The 23,367-nt window shown below is 45.1% G+C and overlaps 1 protein-coding gene across 7 annotated transcripts; it reads left to right on the top strand.

The window, feature by feature from the left end:
- Positions 1 to 63: 63 nt before the first annotated feature.
- CPSF7 (cleavage and polyadenylation specific factor 7) lies at positions 64 to 22,614 on the top strand. 7 transcript variants are annotated; one of them, XM_035012967.1, is made up of 11 exons: positions 64 to 150; positions 762 to 880; positions 7,220 to 7,438; positions 8,276 to 8,379; positions 8,974 to 9,146; positions 11,988 to 12,402; positions 12,908 to 13,026; positions 15,231 to 15,399; positions 16,046 to 16,213; positions 20,108 to 20,128; positions 20,559 to 22,614. In XM_035012967.1, the coding sequence occupies exons 2-9, from the start codon at positions 827 to 829 to the stop codon at positions 16,206 to 16,208; spliced, it is 1,416 nt and encodes a 471-aa protein (XP_034868858.1). In that variant the 5' UTR covers positions 64 to 150; positions 762 to 826; the 3' UTR covers positions 16,209 to 16,213; positions 20,108 to 20,128; positions 20,559 to 22,614. The 7 variants fall into 7 exon arrangements, with proteins under 7 accessions (XP_034868858.1, XP_034868857.1, XP_034868856.1 ...); XM_035012966.1 differs by lacking the exon at positions 20,108 to 20,128; XM_035012965.1 differs by having other exon boundaries at positions 20,108 to 22,614.
- The last annotated feature ends 753 nt before the right edge of the window (positions 22,615 to 23,367 follow it).

Genomic DNA, 23,367 nt, shown 5'->3' with positions numbered 1-23,367 from the left:
GAAGGGCCTGAGCCGGAAGATGCGTCCCTGCGTATGGCGGAAGTGGCTGTGCGTGTGACGCAAGCGGCGGGGGGGCGGGACCTGGGGCCGAGAGCGGTTCGCGCGCTTCGGGCCTAGTCCGGACTCGCCGCCGCCGCCGCCATATTCCCGGTAACGGGGGCGCGCGGCCGGGGGCCGGCTGGGCCGGAAGAGGGCTCGGGGCCAGCGCTGAAACTGGGAGGGGGTCGGTTGAGTTTGGGGCAGCCGGAGTCGGCGGGCGGGGGGAGGTGCGGGCCTTTGAGGGAGGAGGCCGAGGGCGCCGGGCCGAGTCTGTGGGGAGGGAGCGGGGCGGGCCTAGTTGGGGGCGAGGACTAGGCCTGGGTGGGGAGCGGAGGCGGCTGGAGCTCCACGACCCGCGGGGACTCTAGCCGGGACCGCTTTGGGGCCTAGGCAGGTGCGGCGGGCTGGGGCTGCGGGCTTCGCCGCGGTCGTTCTTCGCAGCGCCGTCCCAGGGCCCCTAGGAGCAGAGGCCTGGACTTTGCCGTCGCGCCACGGGCAGCTGCGGCGCAACTCGGGTCGGGCCCGAGGGTGATGGGCAGCGAGCCCCGCGAGCCCCGGCGGCCTGGGAGAGCGAGGGGCGGCGCGAGGCCGGGGGCGGGGCGGAGCGGGTGGGACCGAGCTTGGGCTGCCGGGATGCTGCGTCTCTGGAGACGGGAGGTTGGCAACCATTGCTCTTCTCCCGGCCCGGGACCCTCATGCCTTCGAACTCTTGCCTCTTTCAGGATACCGCAGTGGCATCTTCCTTACTTTGTCCGTTCTCCGGTCTCGCGATCTTCCTTCCGGAGCCATGTCAGAAGGAGTGGACTTGATTGATATATATGCTGACGAGGAGTTCAATCAGGTGAGGGGTCATCGGGAGCATTGGGACTTTACTGGATCTGCTGAAGAATCACTTTCACCAAACTTGCAGTGGTTCCAAGCTATGGCAGTCTTTGCTCGGCCTGAACATCCCTCTATCGGGTCTAAAATTTTACTCTATCACAGACTTTCAAGACGCCTGATCATTCCGCTTTATGTTAATTTTCAGCTCCCAAGGCTTAATTTTACAAGCTTTAAGAGCAAATAAAAATCAGGTTTAATAGAATGATGAAACAACCTGTGGAACTTGCTCCCCCAGGAGGCCAAACTTGGGTGTCAATCTCCTCAAAGACTAACCACACTTAAAAAATCACACTTAACGTTTGCCGTAGTATTCATGAGGACGGTGTTCATACCCGTTCCTTTGCAGTTCTTTTTTTTTTTTTCTTGTAGAGAGGGAAAGGGGGTGGAGGGGGAGAGAGAATCTTAAGCACTCCATGCCAGTGCAGAGCTGAGATCACAATCCTGAGATCACGACCGGTGCTGAAATCAAGAGTCGGAGGCTTAACACACTGAGCCACCCAGGCGCCCCGCTTTGCGATGCTTTGAAAGGGTAGCTGGAGAAATATAATCCTCTTCTCCATAAGGCAGTGCAAAAACGTACTTTAGCATTTAATTGCAGCTTCATTCTGATTGTTTTGGGTCTTCCTTCTGTAAGTAGTTTGTAGTCTTGAGAGGTACATAGGCATTTTGGTGTAATAGATTTTATTTTATTGATGAATCTGATTGTTTTGAGGGTAGGAGTAAAGGTGTTGGACAAACCAGTTAAAAAGTATGTGTAGACCCCCTCATATACCCTGGATTGTTGGTTGATTATGTTATGTTAAGGAACATTATGTAGTGATGTCCCTTGAAACAATAATCTAACATACTGAGGTCAATCAAGAATGTTCCATAGTCTCTATTTAAAACTTAGTAATATCTTGTGCAGATTGTTTTCAGCCCCAGTTTACTTGAGTAAACTGGTTCTTCCCATTAGGATCTTTCAGTGGTACACATAAGGACCTGGAAAGAGGATAAAAAGAACAGATTAGAGAAAGAAGGTCCCCTGGTTAGACCCTGACTTTTATACAAGGCAACAGAGGTCTTATACATGTCATTTTCTTTACTTGACTAATGTAAAATTAAAAAATACTACAGCAAACGTAAGTTTACATTAAAAAATTTTTTAACACATTGTGCCATTTTAACATGGAGATTTTAGAACACAAAAGTAGAATAGTATAGTGAGCTGTACCCATCAGCTTCACCATTTAAACATTTTGCCATGTTTCCTCAGATAAACTGGAGTCATCTACATGTGGCTGCCGGTTGACCTAAATATGTGAAAAAAAAAACCACTTTTTTTTTTTTTAAAGATTTTATTTATTTATTTGACAGAGACACAGTGAGGGAGGGAACACAAGCAGGGGGAGTGGGAGAGGGAAAAGCAGGCCTCCCTCTGAGCAGGGAGCCCGACGTGGGGCTCGATCCCAGGACCCTGGAATCATGACCTGAGCTGAAGGCAGATGCTTAACGACTGAGCCACCCAGGTGCCCCGAAAAAAACTTTTTAAGCTCAAACAAGTCAAATGATTATGGATGAAAAGAAAGGTTTAGTATATTAATTTAGCTATACACTATTGTTTTCCATATTAACTTTGAATCAGATCTTTACTACTCTTTATAAGTTGAGGGTTATTTTTGTTTTTGTTTCATTTTTAATACAAGACAGGAAGAAAAGGAGGTTCTCATAGTTCTTCATTAATAAAAACCCTTTTTCCCCCTTAATTTCCTTCTCTGTGGGTTGATAACAATGGTTCTGATTCACTTTGAGAAACTGGAAGAACAGGGCAGGTCTAGCCACATTTGATCTGAAAAAAATGGAAATCTAATTTCTTAAGCAGTATAACTTGGAGATTCTAGACAAGGCACAGGCCTTGTCCAGTGGTCACTGCTTTGTCAGAGTAGAAGACATTGGCCTCAATTTGTTCTCCTATCTCTAGTTAGAAAGGACTTTTTTATGGGTTTAAGATAGTCCAAAGATGGTATGTGGAATCTAGTAGACATTTATACCAAACGGACAATATTTAATGCTTGGCAAGTTGAAAGAAGTATAGATTTTGAATGTTTTATGTCCATTTTTGGAAGGTCCAGGGAGGGGTGCCGCCTAGTGCCCACATCCCCCCTCCACCAAATGAGTTAATTTTTGGTAAAGCTGGGCTTAGTGTAGTTTGGAGGCTGCTAAAACAGTGATTAAAGTTCTGTTTGGCAAGGATTGTTAAAAGCAAGGTTAGACTGAAGGCAGCCAGTACAGGTTGTATTTTAGAATGTTTTAGGAATATTAAGGATTCATCCCGAGCCGACTCGTGCACAAGAGCCCTGTCACACGTACTCTGCTCCCCAAGCAGAATGAACACAGTTCCTGGATGGAACCCTATGGTGCTGACTCCCTGATCTCTTACGACGAGCTCTTTTGCAGAGCTACTATACTCCTGTCACATTAGGAGTCAAAATTCACAGCTGCTCTCTTGGGCTGGAGAGAGGTACTCTGGAAAAGTGAGAGCTGCCGCTTTGCTGAGTGTTTTGCCTCTGTTCCTAGTGCTAAGCAAAGTGCTTTGCACATTGCCCAATTCTGTTCGCTACTTCCATCAACAAGTACTTAGCAATTTCTGTTTGCTAGGCACAGTGTCAGTACTAATGAGGGAACAGGGAAGAAATGGATCCCTGTGTTCAAAAGAGTTCGTTCCTGGTGGTTGAGGGCAGTGGACAGTGGCAGGGAAGGAGGGCATAAGGTGAGGACTAGAGCTAGTCATTATAAAGCCAAAAACTGAGAGTTTTAGTTACAATTAAAAGAACAATGGTATCAAGTAGGTGGCTTTGAGAACCATAAATCCTAGCCTTTCTTACTTCCCTCAGATACCAGGAAAAGGGGGTTGGAGGGTAGAAACATTGAGCACACAGTTGGAGAAGTTCTTACTTAAATTCAAAATCATGCAAGTTCTTTTTTATCTAAAAAGCTTCAGAGACAGTCATAGTTCTTCCTATGCTATTAAACACAAAATTTTTCTTGAGATCTTTATTCAGTTTTAAATACATACTTACTTTTTAATCTCCCTGGAATGAAACCTTCAGCATCAGTGCACATAAAACATTGTATTTTTCACTTAATTTGTAGAATTAGATTTTGCTTTAACCTAATCCAATACTGCATAAATCACCAGCTCATTTGGTAATCAGAAAAACCTCAGGCCCTTAACCTGTTTTTCTGTCTTACCAGCTGAAGAAGTTAAAATGAATTGGTGTTGCCAGTAGATTTAAATCCAAACAGAACTTGATACGTTGTTTCTTCAACAGACTCCTCAACAGGCCTGCTCTGTGCATCAGAGCAGTTTCCACCAACTATTTTGAACCAAGGTTCTATGGCCCAGAGAAACCATTTGAATCTTGTGACAGTTTTGGATTCATTGAATCCTTTTGTGCTTCTTAAAAGTGGTAAGGTAATCCATATACAAGGTTTTTCAGGACTTGAGTCTATTGTGTTCTTTAAGGGTCCTGAAAGAGTAGATTATTGGCCTAGGCTTACAATATTGGAGATTTCCTGGTGATGTGTGCGGTCTCTGAGCTGTCCAGATCTGGGTGTTAGTTTACTACCCAATTATCAGTGGTAATTTTTGTATTATAAATTTTAGACACAATCTCTGAATCACAGGTACTGCCTAGAAGGAATTACAGTTTGGTTCCACTGAGTATCCAAGATAGTGTGTTTCCTCATTCCCCTTTTAAGTTTTATTTCAGAATCTTTGATTTAAATTGAAAAAGCACCCTGGTGTGAAGTAGTGCTCTCTAAGGATTAGAACATCAGAGAGGATCCAGTGGTTTCCATCTTCTTCCTTTACCTTGAACCATAAGGGCATATCACCATACCTACTATATGAATGAGTAAATAAATGATTTTGTTTAGAGTTGCAGTTCTTTGAGACATAAGGGCTATGAAGTATTTTATACCCATTGTATTTGTCAAGTTTTTAGCATTTCACTTTACTCAATTTATTATCCACCCTGTGCTCTCCAATGTTAGCTTCTCTTCCTGTTCTTTACATACTCTTTATGCAGGATGCTTCTTTGTTTATAAATTTGACTACCTAGAACAGTCTTCCTGTGCTTATTTGTCTTCATTGGTTCCTTTTGTTGTTTAAGTTTTTAAGATTTTAGTTCTTTAATTTTAGAGGGAGCGAGCACATGAGCAGGGGAGGGCAGAGGGAGAGGGAGACAATCTCAACTAGACTCCACACTGAGTGTAGAGCCCGACATGGGGCTCGATCCCATGACCCTGAGATCATGACCTGAGTGGAAACCAGGAGTCTGACTCTTCAACTGAGCTATCTGGGCATCCCCTGCCTTTTCTTATTTTTGTATTCCCTCCAAAAAGGTTACTTTCTTTTGCCATTCTCTCTGATATTTTTACAAGGTATAAATTCCTCTCTTGTGGGGTTTTTTAGAGTATTTGTAATATTTGAAATTATTTATATGCCTCAGGAAGTAGAATCCTTTCCCCTTCATTATCAGAACAGTCTGATAATGCTACCTTTGTGTACCTGTTCTTCCACTGTACTTCAGATGAACTGAGAAACTAAAAGATGGTTTCCAGAAGTTTGTGATGGTATATAGGTCTAGGAATGAGTTTTGTAGTGAGTGCCCTCTCTAGTCTCACTTTAGATTCCACAGTTCTTATGATGGAATTGAAGAGAGAAAGTTATTGGGGCTTCCTGTCCTGAGTTGCATTGGAGGAAGTGCTCTCTTTCTTCAGGGAACTAGACAAGTTACCTAACGTGGGTTCTTCCTTTATTCCCTTTTTAAAAACACAGCAATGACATGAATGAGCTGTAGTTCCCTTAAAACACTTTGAACTTCTTTCTTTCTCTTTCAGTTTGGCAGCATCATCTTTAGCACTGTTGGGATGTTTTAGAATATTATTTGAAAAAGTACTGTTTGAGACTTAACATAAAAAGAGCTCTTTGAGATAATATTCCAAATCTGAAACATTAAGATCTCCTGGTAGTAGTTCTTATGGTTTTAGGATTTTGGGTATATAGCATTAATTTGGCTGTTTTAACAGAATACCAAAACATTAATGGCTTATAAACAACAAATTTATTTCTCACAGTTCTGGAGACTGGAAGGTTGAAGTCAGGTTTGGGTGCTGGTGAGGGCCCTCTTCCAGGTTGCAGAATGCCGGCTTATATCCTCATGGATGCAGAGCAGAGCAAGCAAGCTCTCTCTCTTGGCTCTTATATGGGCACTAATCCTGTTCATGAGGGTTCCACCCTCAAAACCTGGTCTAATTGTAATTACTTCCCAAAGACCCCACCTCCTGGTACCATCACATTGGGAATAGGGTTATAACATAGCATTTTGGAGGGACAGACACATTCAGTCCATAACAGTAATAAACAAGTAAACACTAACACATAAAAAGTATATTTCTGATTATGTTTCGGAGTACATGTTCATGTTGTAAATGCTTACTGTGACATAGCTTATGGTGTGGGTGCTTGTCCTGTTTTCTGACCCTTAGATTTGCGAGAACTTCACTGTTTTTGTGTATCATTGAACATCTCTGGTGTTGCTCCCAAAAGTCTCTTATGTCTAAGTGTCTCAATAATGTATTGGAGCTGCGTTGTCATCTGAGAAATAGTAAGGGAAAATCTCTGAGTTATCCTTTTCCCTTTTTTAAAAATGTTCCTTTGATGGTTACTGGAAAGATGGGATTGTGTACTATGAGTTTTAGAGCTTCTCTGAATCATTTGTGTAAATCTAAAAGTTTAAACTAGTAACACTAATTCTTTTTTGCATTCTGGGTTCCCACTTTAATATGCTTTTCCCTGCTTTTTATTTCTAAATGAATATATTCTCTTATTAAATAGAGTTGTAAGGTTTGTGTAACTCTTGATTTTAGAAATAGCATAAGATGTGGAAAGTTTTCCTTACTCTTAGATGTGGTCTTTAGAAGCTGACCTCATTGACAGCAGTAGCCAGGTGCATCTTTATGTGTTCTTAGTTTGCTTGTGTAATCATCATGTACCTTTTGATTCTTACAGTTGGCTGAAGCTGGAAACATTATAGCCTACTAACAAGGTCTTGAGAGAAAAACCTGCAGAAGCATAATTCAGTGAAATGGTTTTAAGTGAAAATTATTCTTATCTAGCTTCCTAGAGTAGAACAAGGAAGTTTTGTACGTTGCTTTATAAAGTATTTGACTGTGGATTCTAAGTAAACTAGAATGAAATAGAATGAACCCAGTGGAAGGTCTGCAAACCCACCTTTGCCAACCCATCTCTTAGGACCCAGAGTTCAACAATACAGATCAGATTGACCTGTACGATGACGTGTTGACAGCCACCTCACAGCCCTCAGATGACAGAAGCAGCAGCACTGAGCCACCACCTCCTGTTCGCCAGGAGCCATCTCCCAAGCCCAATAACAAGAGTCCTGCGATCCTGTACACGTACAGCGGCCTCCGCAATAGGCGAGCTGCTGTTTACGTGGGCAGCTTCTCCTGGGTGAGCATGGGGAACCAAAAAGCCTCCTGGGTAGGCTGGAGGGAGAGCGCTGGGAGGTGATGGCATTTTCAAAAACCACTGTTGCACTGTTTTGTGCTCTGATGGGGTTGGATTTCTTTTTCCTGGGATCAGGTTGGATTGATCTCTGAAAGAGAACTATCCTGAGGACGTACTGGTGCCGAAGAAAGCAATAAGTGGGTAGTTGCTTTTTCTGCCATCTTGTTAATGCCCCTGACCCTGGGGCTTTATGTCTAGCAGGGTCGTCTGTGGGATGAGATTTTCGAATGAACACCTTGAACTCTTGGTGGTCATTCAGTGGTTCTTTGATAACAGTGGGTGACAGGGATCAAAGACCTTGATAGTTCTAGTACACTCAGGGTAGGTGGTCATTGTTGTTCTGCAAAAGTTCTTGTGTGACAGACAAGTTTTGGGGCTGGTGGAGGGAGGGTCCAAATTAGGAAATGTACGTACTGAGGGGAAAGTTCCTGACAGTCGTCAAACTGTAGCCTGTCAGGTCTGTAATTAAAAGCCGTTAGTAATCATTGTTTGAACTGATGACCCGCCAGCCCAAATGGCAGTCAAAGTTAAAGTAGGTTTTAATTTTCTTAATCTCAAAAGATGGGGATTGGGAAGGGGGTGGGGGGTTTTGGAATTCTGGGTGGGTGAGGATAATAAGAAAAGCCTGCACTAATTGAACTGTTGATGGGCTCTTGGGTTTCTGTGGGAGGTCATGGTTGTGACTAGAATCCTAGGTTTGGGGAAAGGGTTTGGGACATTCTAGGTGGGGAGGGGGTGTAGCTCTTGACATTTCTTCCTTTTCCATCTTGCCGGCCCCAGTGGACCACAGACCAGCAGCTGATCCAGGTTATTCGCTCTATAGGAGTCTATGATGTGGTGGAGTTGAAATTTGCAGAGAATCGAGCAAATGGCCAGTCCAAAGGGTGAGGTCTGGATTCGAGAAGCCCCTTTTAGTTTGTCATCATTAGGATAACAGGTCTACGCTGTATTTTGGCCCTGGATTTTTTTTTTTTTTTTTTAAGATTTTATTTATTTATTTGACAGAGACACAGCGAGAGAGGGAACACAAGCAGGGGGAGTGGGAGAGGGAGAAGCAGGCTTCCCGCGGAGCAGGGAGCCCGATGCGGGGCTCGATCCCAGGACCCCAGGATCATAACCTGAGCCGAAGGCAGACGCATAACGACTGAGCCACCCACGTGCCCCTTGGCCCTGGATTTTAATCCCTCCGACCCCTGGCCCAGGTTATTGCCTTGGTTTTGGCAGAGCACCTTAGAATGGGGACCTAGCTGCAATGTAACAATGTCCATACATTGAGGGGCAAAAAGAGCTGATTTCTGATTCCAGATAAATAGGAAGATTATAGGCTGACACCTTTTTGTTAATGGTAGTTTTGTGTATGTTGTATTAGTAAGGTATCTTTTGCTTTACCCATTTTCACTAAAAGTGGAAGAGAGTTTCTTTGTTTTTCTCTTGGTTGGCTAGTATATCTCACTCATTTTTAATTTTTCTTCCCCAAGGTATGCTGAGGTGGTGGTAGCCTCTGAAAACTCTGTCCACAAATTGTTGGAACTCCTTCCAGGAAAAGTTCTTAATGGAGAAAAAGTGGACGTGAGGCCGGCCACCCGGCAGAACCTGTCACAGTTTGAGGCACAGGCTCGGAAACGTGAGTGCGTCCGAGTCCCAAGAGGGGGTACGTGGAGACCATCTGTATGAAGGGGGGCAAGTTTGTGGGTTTGTTTTCTGTGTTGTGGGTTCTGCCTGCTATGTGGAGGAGTTGGTGGGGGGAGGGTGGTGGTGGTTATGGGTGGTGGCATGTTCAATTAGTAGACCCAAAAATGAGGCTGTGTACAGAAAAGAGCACTGTGCTGAGAGTCAGGTAGGTTCCGGTTATAGTCTGGTTCTGCCACTGACTCAATTGTGTGACCTTGGGCAAGTCACTGTACTGCTTAGGGCCTCTTCCCCTCTCTGAAGTAGATACATGATGTTTAAAGTTCCTGCCAACTCTAAATTATGTGGTTTTGTCTAACAAATCAGTGTATAGTGAATGGGCTTAATTATAATACGTGCTCTTTATAAATAACAAGCAGCTGCCCTAACATGCAGGTAATGTTTGTAAAGATGGCTATAATCTTGTCATAAACATGTGCTGGAAGGGTGCTCTGTAAGGAATCAACCAAAAGGAATGCTGGAAAAGAAGAGTTTAACAATGTTTCTCCAGCACTGTCCAGGGGAGAGGGTGCCCTTTGAGTTAACCTGATATTTTAGTCTGCTTGGCAAGTATTTCCCACTGATAAAGCTGCATCATACTACCTTAGCTTGATGATAGTGTCCCTTGAGTTCACTTTACTCCCTTTGTCCTGATTCTGTACTCACCAAGCCACCTTCTGATACTAATTTGGTTTCCCAACTAGGCTCTCCTACTGGGAAGAGAATGCGCTGACCAGCCGACACAAGTATTCCGGTCTGCTTGGCAGTTATATTTCTCATTGTAAATTAATAAATTGGCATTCTGGTTTATGAATCAGTCTCTTGTGAGTTTGGTTAGCGTGAATCAATTTCCTAGGGTCCAGTCACCCCTGGGTGAACTGTTAAAGTCGAGTTTCTGAACCTGCGAAACCTGAGGACCAGACCTTGGATTGTCCTGACCTCACAAGGTGCAGCCACCCTGCAAGGCCTTGCCTGAAGCAGCCAACTGCCTTTACTTTTCTTTTATGACAGTGGGGGTGAGGGGTGGGGGTGGGGGGGAAGTGTCATCACCTGCGTTCTGTCATCTTAGGTCCTGCTCTCAAAATAGTGCCTTGTACTGAATTGGGTGGTCCACTGGGACCTTGTATTGATTTATTGAAGGTGGAGATACGGCCACTTCTCTCTTGCATAGGAACAAGTGTTCTTTTAACTAGATTGAGAGCCTAGATGGGTATAGTGTGAACTCTCATTGCTCTGGGTTAAAAGGCACACACTTTTCTTTGACAACTTGAATTTTCAAGTTCCTCTGTTTAAGAGCCTTTGTATAATTCAACCCTTTTCTGATTTTCCTAAGTTGCATAAATGTACAGTTGCATCAGGGATAACATCCTACTTCCGCTTAGCTATTTACTCCTCAGTGTTCCCTTTCTTTGCTGAAATGATGGTGGTGACTGAGTGGTGTTTTTCTGCTCTGTCACGTTGACAGACTTGGGTTCTGTTAATTCACTAAGTGCAGCTGGTGGACTTCCTCTGCCTAAAAATGGTTGCTACTCTTGGGATTGTAGCCATAGGTACAAAACAGAATCCTTGCAGAAGTGGGAAGAGTAGCTGGGAGGAAGACTAACTTTCAGAGGATCCCACTTGCTAATACCTCTTTCTTTGGTTTGAGAGAACTCAGGGAAGAAACAAGTTGCCATGTGGATGAGACATGAAGCACAGGCGTGCCACGATAGGCACCAGTGATCTACTACAGTGGAGAAAGCAAGACGGTTGCTGAGATGATGGGTCCCCCCATGCTTGAAACGAGTTGGGTTTACCAGCAAGTGTTAGTTTAAGGAGCGCTCACCTTTCTGTCCACATTTGACTGCTAACAGCATCTCTCTGTCTCCCAAGACTCCAAAGGCCATGGGCTCATGTTCTTCTATTGGATTCCACATTAACCAGGCTTGGAGTAGACTTAAATTGGAGAGAGTGGACAAGTTTAACTGAGTGATTTGACAATGGACAGCCACGTCCCCAGTTGTAAACAAGCATGTGTGAGCCCTTGTTGTGCATACCACCACACCAAGGTGCTATGGGGATGTTCCTGTGGGGTACTGTGTGTGGGCCATTGAAATGTAGTGGGAGTTCCCCAGATATGAGGCTTGTTTTTTACTAGGAGTCCCTGCTGTCACCTGTGCCATCTGCTCATTCTGTGAGCACATCTTGTCTTGGCTTACCTCCCATTTTCTCTCTCTTTCTCACTTGACCTCTAGTCTTCTGTGGTGTATGTCTCTTCCCCATCCCAGTGACCAGTTTTGGTATGTGGATGGAGGAAGTATCTATCCCCTGCCCTTCCCTCACTTACCCCAAATCCCTTGGCCAAAGTGCCTTTGCAAAGAGAAAATTTCAGATGCACAGTGGCATAGTACTGGTCTAAGGAGAGAGGCCCTGAACCTCTTAATCAGGGACGGGTGATTTCACATCCCCTTGAATCCAGCTGAACTGTAATGAACATACTTCTCAACAGCGTCATTTTCTCATGGGTTAATTAGGATCCTGCATTTAGAAATAGAAAACAAATCTAAGGATAAATTAAGTGTGAAGCACAAAGAGTTCTAGATAAAGATCATTCTTTGACATGGAATTGGGGTGATACTGCTTTCTGGGATTATGACTTAACTAACTTGCCTCTGCCCTTTTTTTCTGAGGCTGAAGAAAAGGGAGTAGATGATTTTACCTTCTTTCTCAGCTGCCTGTCGCCTTCTTCAGTATGGTGTCGGAGGACTCTTGCTGAAAGATGATGTGCTCCCATGGGTACGTGTAAAGCCTTGGGCAGTAACGTTAGTTCTGTTTTGCTTCATAGGAATACCTCCACGGGCCCATTCCCGGGATTCTAGTGATTCTGCTGATGGACGGGCCACGCCCTCTGACAACCTTGTACCCTCATCTGCCCGTGTGGATAAGCCCCCCAGTGTGCTGCCCTACTTCAATCGCCCTCCTTCAGCCCTCCCCCTGATGGGTCTGCCCCCACCCCCAATTCCACCCCCACCTCCTCTCTCCTCAAGCTTTGGGGTCCCTCCTCCTCCTCCTGGCATCCACTACCAGCATCTCATGCCCCCTCCTCCTCGATTACCTCCTCATCTGGCTGTACCTCCCCCTGGGGCCATCCCGCCTGCCCTTCACCTCAATCCAGCCTTCTTCCCCCCACCAAATGCTACAGTGGGGCCTCCACCAGATACTTACATGAAGGCCTCAGCACCCTATAACCACCATGGCAGGTAAGGACTATTTTGTTCCTTTCAGATCTGAGCCAGGTATAGTAGGGTAGACCATGTGTTAAGCATTTTGTTCTCCCTGAGGAAGTGAGTGAGTGAATTCTTGTGTTCTCCCTTGTGGAAACTCTGTTGTCGTAGTGTTGAGTCCTGGGAAATAGTTAACCATCTGTTAGATAATGTTTTTTATTTGGTGTTTCATTTGCATCTAAGTCTCTTGACCCAAACCGTGTCTTTCATATTCCTCTTTAAGGATCTTGATTAAATCGAGGGCTGTATGTGGCTGTTAGGGATGCTGTGAATGTCTAGCGCTATTGGGTCACGCCAGAATTACAAAAGAATATGTTGTAAATCCTGTCCTTGAAGAGAATGTGAACACATAAAATGTCAGCAGGCTAAGAACCATTTAAGACATCATAGGGGAGAGCATGATTAAGTAACAATGTACTGTAGGATATGGTAAAGATGATGAGAGGTGCGGGCAATCAGGAACGGTGTTATTTCTGTGCAGCCGAGATTCGGGCCCTCCGCCCTCCACAGTGAGTGAAGCAGAATTTGAAGAGATCATGAAGCGAAATAGAGCAATTTCCAGCAGTGCCATTTCCAAAGCGGTATCTGGAGCCAGTGCAGGTAACTCACGCTTACCTTTGCTGTCTTCTCCTTACCTTTAGTTCTTTCGTGTCTTCTCATTTCCGTTGGCAAGTTCAACTAGATAAAGTTTGAGCACACTGTTAGATTCTCTAGAGTGGCACCTTTTGAGTAGTATGTAACCTGATTGTGTGGCTTCAGGGACGCTCCAGGGTGTTATTTATTTAGCTTGTATCCAGACCTGCCCCGTGAAAACAAATTTAGTGACTAGATTATAAATAACTAATAATATCTTATTGTAGTATTTGTTGTAGAATGAAATTCCTGGCTTTGTGGAGGTCTCAGTAGTTGATCAGTGGATCTATTGTCTGTGTAGTGCCTAGTGTAGATCCCAGGTTTTTTAGGACTGATGCCCCAACTAGATGTGGTTTGATATGGAATCTCTTTATATTTGGGGGTCTAGACAGAACTTCTGGCCTGCCTGTAGCCTATCCTAGAAAGGGGCAAGTCTGTTGGGTGTCATCGAAAGACATAACGTGCCCTTACAGCTAACTCTTGCTCTGCTGTCAGTATTAAGTGGGCAGAACCAGGAGCTGTGACTCGGAGAGCCCTGGCATGGAATCTTTGGTTCTTTATAGGGTTCTGGTCCAAGTTTCACATTATGATATGAGTCATATTCGCTTCCTTCTTGTGAGTGTCCCACATTAATGTAAATGGGGACTGTCAGATCTCCTAAGAAATAAGTTAACACTAAATATTACCATCTGTTTTCTGTAATTTCTCATCTTTGGCTGCAAAATTTGAATCCACAGAGTAGGTTAAAGACAGGAAATACATGTATTCTCTCTCTTTTTTTTTTTCCTCCAGAAAACTTTCATTGACATCTGAAGGATTTTTAATTAGAAAGTAATCTGTGCTCATTTTAACAAGTCCAATATACAGAGGAGTATAAAGGAAATAGTCATTGTACTTCCTTACCAACTCCTTCACTTTGAGATGATCAGTAACTGAATCTCTGTCTCCCTTCCTTTTTGTTGTTCTCATTCCAGTCATTCAAACCACAAATACTTATTGAATGCCTACAAAATAAGCAAAAAGTCCCTACCCCAATAGAGCTGACATCCCGGTGTTCCTGGACTTCCACAGAATCCCAGTTCCTGCACAGTTTCCATTCTGTTCTTGCTGCCCTGCACAGAGGAGGCAGCCAGTCCTCATCACTGGACCCCTGTCTGGTGTTATGCTTTCCTCGCATTATCTTCTGTCTGTAATGCGCTTGATTTAGCTTGGAAAAGCATTGTGCAAGTACCCAGCCCCTGACCACGATCCCTGAGCCAGGCATTGCTCCCCTTTGGGGAATGAAGGGGGCTAGTTCTTGATGGCAGCGTAATTTAAAAAAAATATATAAATACACTCCACACGTAGACATGTTAGATACACATTATATATATGTGTACACGCATTTGATGACAGATTTAAAATAATTCAGACTTAGAAATGTGCAGTGGTAATTAATAAAAGTCCTTTATACAAGGACCACCACCAAGACCACCTTCTACAATTTAGTGTCTGTCCCTCAGATTTTTTTTTCTGTGCATATGACAACATATATATAATTTTTATTATTTTTACAAAAACGGAATAGTGTTTTTACAGATTTTTAGAAATTAATATAATCTGGACATCTGTCAGTATAAATAGTACCTAATATTTATTGAGCCCTTACTGTGTGCCTGGCACTGTGCTAAGCGCTTTATGTGGATTATTTTGTTTACCTACAGATTTATCGTGTGCTTTTTAACAACTATGTAGTATTTTATAAAACCAATGTCCCATAATTTATTATAGCACCCTGCTGAAGGAACTTTATGTCTGATTTCTTGATAAAATAATGCTGAAATGTAACATTGTTAAGCATACATACTTGTGAACAGAAGTAGGACATTCTTAGAATTGCTGGGTCAGAAAGTATGCACATTGTTTATTGTGATGGGTATTGTCAGATCACCCTCAGACCGCCCTGCCCTGGTTTGCATGTCCACTAGCAACATCGGAGAACCTGTCTGATTGCAAACTGTTGGAATATAGGTGCCGTCCACTTTTACACCTGCCACTTAAGCCTCATCCATCTTACCATGGTTCTGTGGGAACTAGTTACTCTTGCTTTGTGTCCTCCTGAGTTCTCCTTTTGATCCAGTTAGTTTACTGCCTCTGCTCATCCTTGGCCTTTCCCATCCGTCCCCTGTCAGGGGATTACAGTGACGCGATTGAGACGCTGCTCACAGCCATTGCTGTTATCAAACAGTCCCGGGTCGCCAATGATGAGCGTTGCCGTGTCCTCATCTCCTCTCTTAAGGACTGTCTTCATGGCATTGAAGCCAAGTCCTACAGTGTGGGTGCCAGCGGGAGCTCGTCCAGGTGAGTTGTCGGTTGCTCCAGCGGCCTACCAGCCCCGAGCAGCACTCTTCCAGGGATTGGCAGGGGGAGGAAGAGAGCCCAGGGGATCTGGCAAGACCCTGGCTGGAAGAGCAGGCTCGCCCTGATGTCTTTAAGGGGAAGGAATTAACCAAGCATCTGCATTAACAAATGTTGTAATGTCTGCAGTCCGTGCTGGGTGAGGCAGTGGGCTATTTAGGAGTAGATAGACCGGTGTAGTTAAGAACGTGGGCTTTGAAGCCATACGGGCTTGGATTCGAATCCCAGTTCTGCTCCCGAGTACTTGTATGGCTTTGAGTATAGCAATCACTCAGCTTTCTAAGCATCATTTTTCTCATTTTTAAAAAAAGGGACGAGAGTGGTACTTCTCTGATGGACCTGTTGTAGAGATTGGGTGAGATAAGCATGTAAAGCTCCTAGCACTGTGCCTGATACATTAGTAAGACCTCAACACATTTGACTTAACGATTTTCCCCAAAAAGACTAGGCGTCAAAGAGCTAACATTCTCAGACATTGGGCCCATCATAGAAAAGTGGTTCAGACAAGTACTGGAAGACACCGAAACACAACACTCTTGGAAGGCATGTGGTAGGTCCTCTGAGTGAGGCTGAAGGATCTTTCTAATAGGAAGAGACACCGGTCCCGAGAGCGGTCGCCTAGCCGGTCCCGGGAGAGCAGTAGGAGGCACCGGGACCTGCTTCATAACGAAGAGCGGCATGATGATTACTTCCAAGAAAGGAACCGGGAGCACGAGAGACACCGGGATAGAGAACGGGACCGGCACCACTGAGAAAGGTGGGACGAAGCCCCGCTCCTGGCTGTGGGCCATCTTTTATAAAAGAAAAAGTACTGATCGTGAAGATGCTGCTCTCTCTTTCTAAAGCAAATAAAGGGAAAGGGAGGACTTTTTGACTTAGGTAACAGAAAATTGAGGAGGGCAGGTTTGGAGAAGTCTCGCCCTGAAATGGACCTGAGATTGAGCTGGTTTTGTTTGTGTCTTGTCTGCCTTAACCTGGTGTCCAAGAGACAGCATGGCATCCGGGCTGAGAGCACAGTGATGCAGGCCGCGTTACTTTGCTCTTCAGTTTTCCTCGTTTGTAAACGAACATGGTAAGAGCAGCTGTCTCGCTGAATGCAGTGCGACAGTCCATCCAGAGCATTCAGCACTCATGGTACTTGTTACATACCAAGTTCTCAGTAGATGATAGCCAATTATATTTTCACCCCACTAAACTTTCAAGGTTTTTTCAGGAAACCGACCAAGACAAAAAAGTAAGACCATGGCCTACTTGTTAGTTTTTGAGGTGCAACATTGATGATTTTAAGAATTAGCATCTATTAAAGGGACTTTGAAACTCAGGACACTTTAGGAGAAAGCTGATCTGGAAAAAAAAAAAAATCATATTTAATAATGTAGAGACTGTGTGGAGGATACTTCAATGGAAGGATATATTTGTTCGGGGAACAAAAAACTTACAGCGATTTTTTTTTTTTTTTGGCAAAACAAAAGCAGAAGAGTTGTGAGGGGAACTATATTAACTCAGGTTATGGGGAAGTTGAGTTAGGCTTGGCTGCATCCAGGGGCTCCAGCTGTGTCTTCAGGACTTAACCCCTCCGCATCACCAGCTCTGCTTTTTCTCAGTCTTCCTCCTCAGACAGGCCTCAGTGGTTGGGGTGGGGGAGGAGAGGGGGGAAGGCGACAGCAGCCCCATCGTTTCAGCCCCATCATTATATCCCACCAATTTAGCTATCCCAACTGAAAGAAAGCTTCCAGCAAAGATTGTTTCTAGTATACAAGTAAGCAAGAGTGGTTTTGATTCTGTATGTCTGGAGACCTTTAAAAGTAGTCTAGACTCTGGCTAGGATGATCTGTTTGTGGTTCCTAGAAGCTACTGCATGACCCAGATGACTTTAGAGTCTCTTCTCGACTTTGGTTTCACATCAGGTGTGTTATGAAGATGTCCTTGTTTTTTGTTTTTCTGTGTGTGTTTTTTTTGCCAATTTGGTTGATCTGAAGTAATGGTAACTGAACAGGAGGGTGAGGATTAGGAACGGCTCTCAGGTGGCTAGGGGCTAGGTGGGTGGTGACTGGTTGAAGACGAGAAGAGAGACCCTGCCACTACCTGGGAATGCCTATAGTTCACCAGCAGTAGCTGGACCCTAAACAGTCGGCAAGTGCAGCATTTGGCCTACTGACAGCCTACTAAAAGAAAGGAGTTCTGTTATATTTCCCTGCTGCACTCTACTTTGTTGTTTGGCATTATCTGCCATTAATATAAGCAGTTATAGCTGGAAATTTCGTTTTGTTGTCTTCTTTAGGAGGCGAATGAGTGGGAAAATGAAAAGTTACCATTTTTTTTACCTGCTTTCCTTCTCTGTTCTTAAACCACTCATTTATTCCACAAAATATTAGAGTGCTTGACATCACTGAAATCTAAGATAATCCATGTAAAATCAACAGTTAGGCTGTGGGTTCTAGATTTCGCAACAAGTGGAGTTGGGGGAGGTACCCATGTATCTCCAGGACGCTGGGGGAGATGGGGCTCACAAATAGCTCTGGCCTAGCTCAGCCTCGGAGTGGGCGGGAGGGCGGGCACTAGGGTAGACCTCTGTCCCTGTCCCCCCTTCTGTGGCAGTAGCAGCGTCTCCCGGCTCTTGTTGGAGCTGGCCCAGTTGCTAGTGTTGCTGTGGGTCAGGTGCCACCCCTTCCCTAACCCTGCTGCTCACAGTGTGGGTCCTTCAGAGTGGAAAAGACTAGAATAGTGACCAGGGAGGTACTTGTCTGTGCAGAGGATGAATGACAGTCTCTGGGGCCACATTCCCTTTAGCAGTTAGAACATATAACTGCATGTCGCCATTCTTGGTGGCTTTGCTCTAACAGCCTTCTGACAGAGAAATTGTGAGATCCACTGATAATGAGTATTTTGGGGATTGAACATCTGAACCTGAAACATTAGCTGTCATTTTGCTTCATTTCTTCTACCTGTAAAGTGGGCCTGTTTTTCCATTATGAGAGTGGTGCACTTTGGATAACTCTGAAGAACCTATAACCCAGTAGTTCCCAGAAAACAGTCATTTGGCTGGTGCGGGCCTGTGACAAGAGGAGGAAAAGGAACTCTGAAACAGGTTTTCCAGGTCCCCATTTTTTATTCTTTAGATATGTTACTCCATCCAAATAACTAGTCCAAAAGAATTGAATCAGACACCCCAAAAATGTCAGTTTCTCACATCCTCATCTTAAGGACTCTGCATTCTATCTGTAGTCACCAAGTTGTGAGGTAGGAGGTCTCATGTTGGGGAGATGGTACTTGGGCCCATTTAGCTGGAGAACTGTGCAAGTTCTGTGTACAACACGTTTTAGTTAGAAAATACTAGTGTTCGTATTGTATGGATGGTGTTCCCTAAGAGCCAAAAGGTGTGTTCCGTCTAGAGGCAGCAATACAAACAGCAAGCTTTTCTTCCATTCTTCTCAGGGTGGGCAGCACCACTGGGGCACAGAGTCTCATCGGCCACTTTGGCTTCTGCCTGCATCCAAACATTACCACCAAATGTAACTACAAGCTCTAAGAATTGGGTGCTACAGTTGACTTTTTTTGATGTACTAGTTCTCCTTTGTTGTTTTGTACGGACAATTCCCAAATTATATCTCTTTTGGAGTATGTGTGTAGGCTTTGAAATTTGAGGATATCCTTAGGTAATGTGTGGCTTTGGCTTCAACTTCTTGTAGTTCTCGGCTCTTGGCTTATTATTTGAGGATATTATCCTACTTAAGATCTAATCATTCTCACCTCATTTCCTTTCCTCCTGGTGCAAAGATTCAAAAACCCAAATGGTGTGAAGTGGAGAGGCACCGAGGGCTTCAGTTTTCCCCCGTAGAGAATGAGACAAACGCCTGCCAGCATAGGTGTTTAGAGAAGCCAGAAGGCAGCAGCCTCTGTAACAGATTCTGAGGAGCCCAAGATTAAACAGTGCCAGTTCAGAATATTGAAGGATCGGGCAGCTTGGGGATGTTTTTTTCTTGGATAGCTCCTCCAGGTTACGGACGAGCATACGTAAAGAGTGAGCATTTGTGTGTAGGCTATGTTGTGGGTTTGGCCATTAGTAGAAGTCCTAAACCTGGATTTAATCTCCCTTTTTCCTGTTAGCTATTAATTCTCTTCTGTGCATGCAGTCAGATTGACCGGGCTGCTCCCCGGCTTACTGATGCTGCAACACTGCAAAAGGGCTGGGCGTACTAGGGACCTTAAGTTTGGTAGAGATGTGGTAAGTGGCTTAACAGTGCCTTCCTGTTTGGCAGAAGTTCTTAATTGTGCTTTTAGGTTTCTTGAACGGGGACTACTGGTTTTTTTATTTCCATGCTCTGCCTTCTCTTCTGGCCTGGCCAGATAACTCTTTTGTGGTATTAGGCTGTTTCTTGATCCCTTACTCAAAGCTGTTGTCTGGGGAAAGATTTAGAATCCCTTGACTTTCAGTAGAGGTTAGAACATTCCCGGCTCTTTGTGTGTGTGCATGCACACGTACTCTAAGGACACTGTTTGGAGTGTTTTAAACAAGGCTTCCTGAAAAGAAAAGTTGAGGAGTTTCCTGTGTAAGTACGTGCTCCCTGCTAGGGCCTCTTGGGTGTTTGGGGGTTAATGGGTTTGGTTGTGTGCACATTTGTTTTCTTACCATTGTACCTCCCATTTCCAGATTTTTACCCCTCCCCTTAAGGTAAGCTCTGACTTGCTCAGAACAGATTTTCTGAAATGGTATTTCAACTCCCCATATTTCCTTATTGCAACTCTTTTGGGATTGTTGTAGTTTCTATACTTCTCCAGCCAAAGTCTCCTTTTCAGTCAGACTGCTTTGAGACTTCATTTCATTGTCTGTTTCCCCCTAACCTTAAAGTGAGATGTCACTGCTTTTTTCTCTCTATTCACTATAGCTCCTGCAACCATTCCCTCACTGCGCACAGTGCCAGACACCCCCAGACAATCCTGCTTTCTTTCCTTCACTTTCCCAGGCTTGCATTCTGTCTGTGTATATATTCTACTTCATACATTCTAACTTTAGACAATGCCAGTGTAATTTGAGTAAGCCCATCAGTCAGAAGGTAACCTCTAACGTGTATTTTCTTTTTCTTCTGATGTTCTCATTGCAGGAGTCTGGTTGGAAGCAAATGTTTTTTTAATGGACTTGCATCTCCTCACCTTGATCAGGACTAAAGGACGGAGGCCACTCCACCCCCCTCCCCCTTCCTCCAAGCCCCTAGCCCCCTTCAGACACCCAGGGAATACCCTCTGCCCTACAGGATTGAAGACTGCCTGGCAGCCCTCCCAATCCCACACCTCCTGTTTGTCAGGGGAAGGAACCTAAAGACTTTGTGTGGTTGGGAGGGGTGGCAGACAGGAAGAAAACATGTCCAGGCCCCTGGTCTCCATAGAGAATGGTGCTTTGTCCAAGGAAACGTAGGAGTTTCTGATTCTCCAGGAGCAGTTCGGTGGTGAGGTTGATGGGAAGACTTTCTTCCCAAAGAAAACGGATCCTCCATGCAGGATCTAGGAGAGTGACTGGGTGTGCCAAAATATGCCCAGGGTCCTGCCCTCAGCACTAGGTTTGATGGGGCCAAGAGGGTCCAAACCCCTTGCTAACATACCACTTCTTTGTTTAACTCCTTTACCTTCCCAGCCCTTTGAGGAGGAGGGACCCTGAGAACAGAAATTCCCTTAGGAGGAGCTTCTCCTGTTCTTGCTTTTCCCTCTTACATATTGACGGTTCGTTTCCCTGACCTCCCAGAGGGCTGAACCTTTCCACCTCCCTGCTGCCCAGACGCCTCAGTGGACTTGCCCCTCCTAAGCAAAGAAGGCCCTTGAGGTTGCTTGCTGCTGGGGAGCCCGGCAGAGCCAGTTACCACCCTCTGCTGCTTCGTGCTTGGTTGCCTCTTGCAATAACCAGCTGTACTAGGTGTTCCCTTTCCTGGGGCTTTTCCATTTCACACGTGGAGCCCCTCCCCCAGGAAGGCTGCTTCCTTGTTTTAGAGGAAGCTACTGCCCTTGGGAGACGGGGACAGACAGCGGACCTCAGCACTGAAGAACCCTTGTGAACTACCAGGAGGGGTGGGAAAGGAGGCAGGCTGGGCAAGCTGTGGCCTACTTCCATAGAGGCTTTTCTGTTTTCAGGTTCGATGTGAGCATGGGCTTGCATCCCCCAGGTACATACGTATTTTACTTAACTGTGGGAGAACCTGGCACTAGTAGGCAGGTGAAGTCACAGATTTGGTGTCTTTCCACCTTTTGACTGTTGACGTATTAATAGTTCCCCTCACTCTACGTGGAGGTGCTTCCTGCCTCTGATGAGGAGTGAGGAGGAAGTGGAGCCTGACTCAGATGAGCTCAGCTCAGAGTTCTAAGGACCACCACTCTGGGGGCATTTTCTACACAGGCAAATGGAATTGCTTTTCCCCTAACATCCAAGTTGTGGTGTGGTTGCTGTGGATGGCGGCCGCAGCGGTCCTGCGCTACCGCGTGCACGTACAGGGCATATGACACCTAGCAGGAGGAGAGACGTGGCATGTGAGACGGTAGGGTCACTGGAGACCCTTCTGGCTCAGATGGAAGAGACTGAGTTGGACTGAACCCTTCCTCTGTTCCCTGCACGTATCTGACGAAGCCCTCAGTCAGTCAGTGAGGGGGGTCCCCCCCAGGGTTGGACAGGCATATTCCCTTGGGACAGAGGCTACACGTTTGTAGCTTTTTTCCCCTGTCCCCAGCCCCATCCCCACCTCCACTTCAGAACATGGCCCCCCGCCCAACTGGCCAAGTGTTAAGTGATGTGCTTATCCTCGAGAGCAGCTCCGGGTGTCTTTTTAAAATGTAGAGAAAACGGAGTACGGTGACAGTTTAAGGAAAAAAAATATATAGAATACCAGAAAAGCCGTTTACCCGGAGAATTTTTTTCTCCCCATTTTTGTTTTGTTTTTACTCAATGACACAAATTTTAGTTTTATTTCCTGATAGCAAAAGGAAAAAAAACCCAGCCCTCAAAAAGGCCGAGGCCCCGTCCCCCTGTTGTCGGTGATTTGTTTGTCTTTCTGATAGGTTGAAAATTGTGTAATAAACTTGATGACGCTGTCAATCTTTTATACTGCATTGTATTTTTTTTCCTTTTGTAACAAAATATTTTTAAATAATAAATGGGGTGTGAGCTGTTTTATGGATTCTGCATTGAATAGCTTTGTTGAGGTGTCTGGGACATGGGCCGGGGCTGATGTAGAGGCTGTGGGATGACACTGAAGCCCCTGAGTTCTGAGCTGGAATCCCAGGTTGGGCGTGTGGTGGCCCGCGTGGTCTGCGGGACACTAGGGGGCCTCTAGTGCAGATCTTTGGAAGTGCACCCTTGAGGCTTAGCTTGCTTCCTTGGCCATCTAAACTAAGGGAAGAAAAATTCCAAGTTGTCCTTTGTCCTTCAGGATTCCTAAGATTCATTCTCCGAGTAAACGTCCTCCCCTTACAGTTCAGTTCTGAAGTTCTCAAATCCAGGAAGGGAAGACTCCTCTGCTCGGAGTCTGGAAATACGCTTGCCAGTGCCTGCTTGGGAGGGGTGAACAGCATAACCTAACTGAGCTGAGAACAGTAGCTATTCTGCCTTTTACACAGCGGTGTTTTAAGAATCTGAAAGAGTAGGGGCGCCTGGGTGGCTCAGTCATTAAGCGTCTGCCTTCCGCTCAGGTCATGATCCCAGGGTCCTGGGATTGAGCCCCCTGAAATGAGCCCCCCTGCTCACCAGGAAGTCTGCTTCTCCCTCTCCCACTCCCCCTGCTTGTGTTCCCTCTCTCGCTGTGTCTCTCTGTCAAATAAATGAATAAAATCTTTAAAAAAAAGAAAATCAGCAAATGTGAACATGTTTTGGGAACTGGGTTGCTGTCTGAACATCGGGAAGTACAGATTAGGAAGTTTAGGAGAGAGTTGTGG

Source organism: Mirounga leonina, unplaced genomic scaffold (genome assembly GCF_011800145.1).
Source record: "Mirounga leonina isolate KUSES-001 unplaced genomic scaffold, KU_Mleo_1.0 Mir_166, whole genome shotgun sequence".
Classification (NCBI taxonomy): Eukaryota; Metazoa; Chordata; class Mammalia; order Carnivora; family Phocidae; genus Mirounga; species Mirounga leonina.
Note: the sequence above shows the minus strand (reverse complement) of the source record. Positions and strands in the feature narration are given on the sequence as shown.